The sequence below is a fragment of the Mustela nigripes genome, unplaced genomic scaffold (assembly GCF_022355385.1).
Source record: "Mustela nigripes isolate SB6536 unplaced genomic scaffold, MUSNIG.SB6536 HiC_scaffold_6112, whole genome shotgun sequence".
NCBI lineage: Eukaryota > Metazoa > Chordata > Mammalia > Carnivora > Mustelidae > Mustela > Mustela nigripes.
This window is the reverse complement of record NW_026745518.1, coordinates 1-2584: the sequence shown is the minus strand read 5'-3', so window position 1 is coordinate 2584 and position 2584 is coordinate 1. Positions and strand designations below refer to the sequence as shown.

At 69.6% G+C, this 2584-nt stretch overlaps 1 protein-coding gene across 1 annotated transcript; it reads left to right on the top strand.

Annotated features, from left to right (window-relative positions):
• The first annotated feature begins 451 nt into the window (after positions 1 to 451).
• LOC132009168 (uncharacterized) lies at positions 452 to 2560 on the top strand. The gene is made up of 3 exons (XM_059387513.1): positions 452 to 683; positions 825 to 1587; positions 2486 to 2560. Exons 1-2 carry the CDS (start codon positions 452 to 454, stop codon positions 1550 to 1552), a joined length of 960 nt encoding a protein of 319 aa, XP_059243496.1. The 3' UTR covers positions 1553 to 1587; positions 2486 to 2560.
• Positions 2561 to 2584: the final 24 nt, after the last annotated feature.

Genomic DNA, 2584 nt, shown 5'->3' with positions numbered 1-2584 from the left:
CCGTCGAAGCCACCACCGTCTGCACCGCCGCTTGCGCCGCCGAAGCCACAGTCTGCACCGTCGCTGCTACCGCCGCCGCTGAAGCAGCTGCCGTCTGCCCCGTCGCCATTGTGCGCCGAGGCCGCTTGCACCGTTGACGCCGTCGTCGGAGCCGTTGCTGGTTCCGCCGCTGAAATCGTCTGCGCCGCCACCGACGCCGCTTGTGCCGCCGCTGAAGCCGCTGCCACTGCTATCCCCGCCGACGCCAACGCTTATGCCGCTGCGGCCACCGCTTGAGCCCCGGAGGCCTTCGGAGCCGAAGCCGCTTGTGCAGCTACGCCCCTTGGTGACCTCGAAGCCACTGTCTGCGGCGTCACTGCTTCCGCCGCCAAGGCCGCCTGTGCCTCTGACGCTGCCGCTTCCGCCGCCGCCACCATCTGCGCCGCCAGCGGCGTCAGCCCCCATAGCGGCGATGCCTCAGCTGGGGCATCAGCGGCCTAAGCGGCGTCTGAGGCGGTGCAGAGGGCGTTGGCCGGAGAAGAGGCGGCGGCGTCGCCAAACAGGCGGGGACAGCATTGGCGTCGGCGGCGCAAGCGGCCTGGGCTGTACAAGCGGCGTCGGGATTCAAGTGGCGGCGGCGGTGCAGACGGCGGCGGCGAAGCGTCGGCGGTGGCGGCGCAGACGGTGGCGGCGGCGGCGGCAGAGTAGGCGGCAGAGTCGGTAACAGCGGCGGTGCAGACAGCGGCGTTGGTGGCGGGGCCAACGGCGGTGGCTTGGTGGCGGCGGCATTGTGGGCCGCGGCGGCGGAAGCGGCGGCGGCGCAGACGACTGTGTCGGCGGTTCAGGCGGCCTCGGGGCAGACAGCGGCGGCGGTGCACAAGGCGGCGGCTTCGGCGGCGGCGGCAGAGTCGGCGGCGGCGGTGGTAGCAGCGGCGGCGCAGACAGTGGGGTCGACGGTGCAAGTGGGGCGGTGCAGAGGGCGGTGCAGAGGGCGGTGGCTCCCGCGACACAAGCGGCATCGGCGGCGGCGCAGGCGGTTGGCAGCGGAAGCGGCGGAGGTGCAAGCGGCGTGGGCGCAGACAGCGTCCGCTACACAAGTGGCAACGGCTTAGGCGTCGAGGGCTCAAGAGGCGACGGCGGCGGCAGCATAAGCGGTGTTGGCGGCGGTAGCCGTGGTGGTGCGGACAGCGGGGTTGGCAGCGTATGCGGCGGCGGTGCAGATGGAGGTGGCTTCCGCGGCGGCGGCACAAATGGCGGTGGCGGCGACGCAGGCGGTGTTGGCGGCGGCAGCGGCGGCGGCACAGACGACGGAGTGGGCGGTGCGAGCGGCACTGGCGCAGACAGCTCGGCTGCACAAGCGGCAACCGCTTGGGCGTTTTCAGCTCCAGCAGAGGCAGCGGCGGCGTCGGCGGCGGTAGCAGCGGTGGAGCCGACAGCGGCCTCGGTGCAGACTGCGTCGGCTGCAAAAGCCGTGTTGGCGACTCAAGCGGCGGCTACGGCGCAGATGGCAGCAACGCAGATGGCGGCGGCGGCGAAGCGGCGACGGGGGCCACGCAAGCGGCGGCAGCGGTAGCTCGAGCGAGGGCCAGCAACTGAGGAAGGGCAGAGGTAGGGTTGAGGACTGGCGCCGAGAAGGGAGGGGCAGGTTAGGGAGGAATTCCTGGATGGCATTTCTCCTTCCAGTGGCGCCACTTTGGGCTTTGGGTCGGGGGGCAGGCAGCGGTACAGCCCACCCTTTTCCTTGCGCGATAAGGAGAGCCCGACCAGGTACCTGCTCTGAGCTGAGAGGGTGGAAGGGGAGGGAGGGCTGGGGGCGAGAGGGGGCTGGCGACAACCAGTCTCCGTGGCTACTCAGGGCCGAGGGAGGCGCGCGCTGCTAAAATGGAGATCCTCAGGGCTGGGGGGGGGCTGTGGTGTCAGCGGGCGCGGTCGCTCCCGCTAGGGGCTGGGGGCTCTGGTGCAGCAGCCCTGGCGCCAGCTCCTCAGCGGCCCTCCGCCGCCGCCACCGCCAGGGCCATTCCTCCCAGGCAAAGGGAGATTTACCCAGGTGAGGAGGGAGGGAGGGAGGGCGCCACCCTGGGAGGGGAGAGGGAAGGAGCCGGCCCACTCCCCGCCACTGGCCTCTCGCTGCCTCTGCGTACCCAGTCCAGATCCAGCCAGAGTCTCCTCTGCTGCCCCCGCCCCCAGCCCCACGCTGCAGTCCACAAGTCAGCCGGCTCCACGCGCCCACCAAGGCCTCTCTTGGGCAGCTGCCATCTCTGAAGCCTGTTCGAGGTAGCATGGTCTGGGCCCTGAGGTTGCTGGGTGCCCTTGGGGACGCCCGGTGCACTCCCAGGTCCCTGCTTTGGTCCCTGAAAAGGGTGGGTGGGTGGTCTCCGAGCCAAGTTTGCAGCACTGGATGCCTGCGAAATTGTGAGGGCTCACCAGTGCCTGCGTTTTGCTGTTTCTCCTATTTAACTGGATCCCTGTCTCTTCCCTCCCCTTTCCCCCACTCCTCACTCCTCAGAAGGCCAGAAAGACCAGGGAACCTGCTTGCAGAGAAAGGCTTTTGGGGTTAAAGCATCTGCACCTTCAGAAGCTGTGCTGAAGCCTTGATAGGCAGCCT

Excerpts from the sequence above, each read along its gene's own strand:
- LOC132009168 (XM_059387513.1), top strand. The coding sequence starts at position 452 with ATGCCTCAGCTGGGGCATCAGCGGCCTAAGCGGCGTCTGAGGCGGTGC. Across the intron at positions 684-824 it reads GTGGCGGCGGCGGCGGCAGA|GCGGCCTCGGGGCAGACAGC; the intron begins GTAGGCGGCAGA and ends TCGGCGGTTCAG.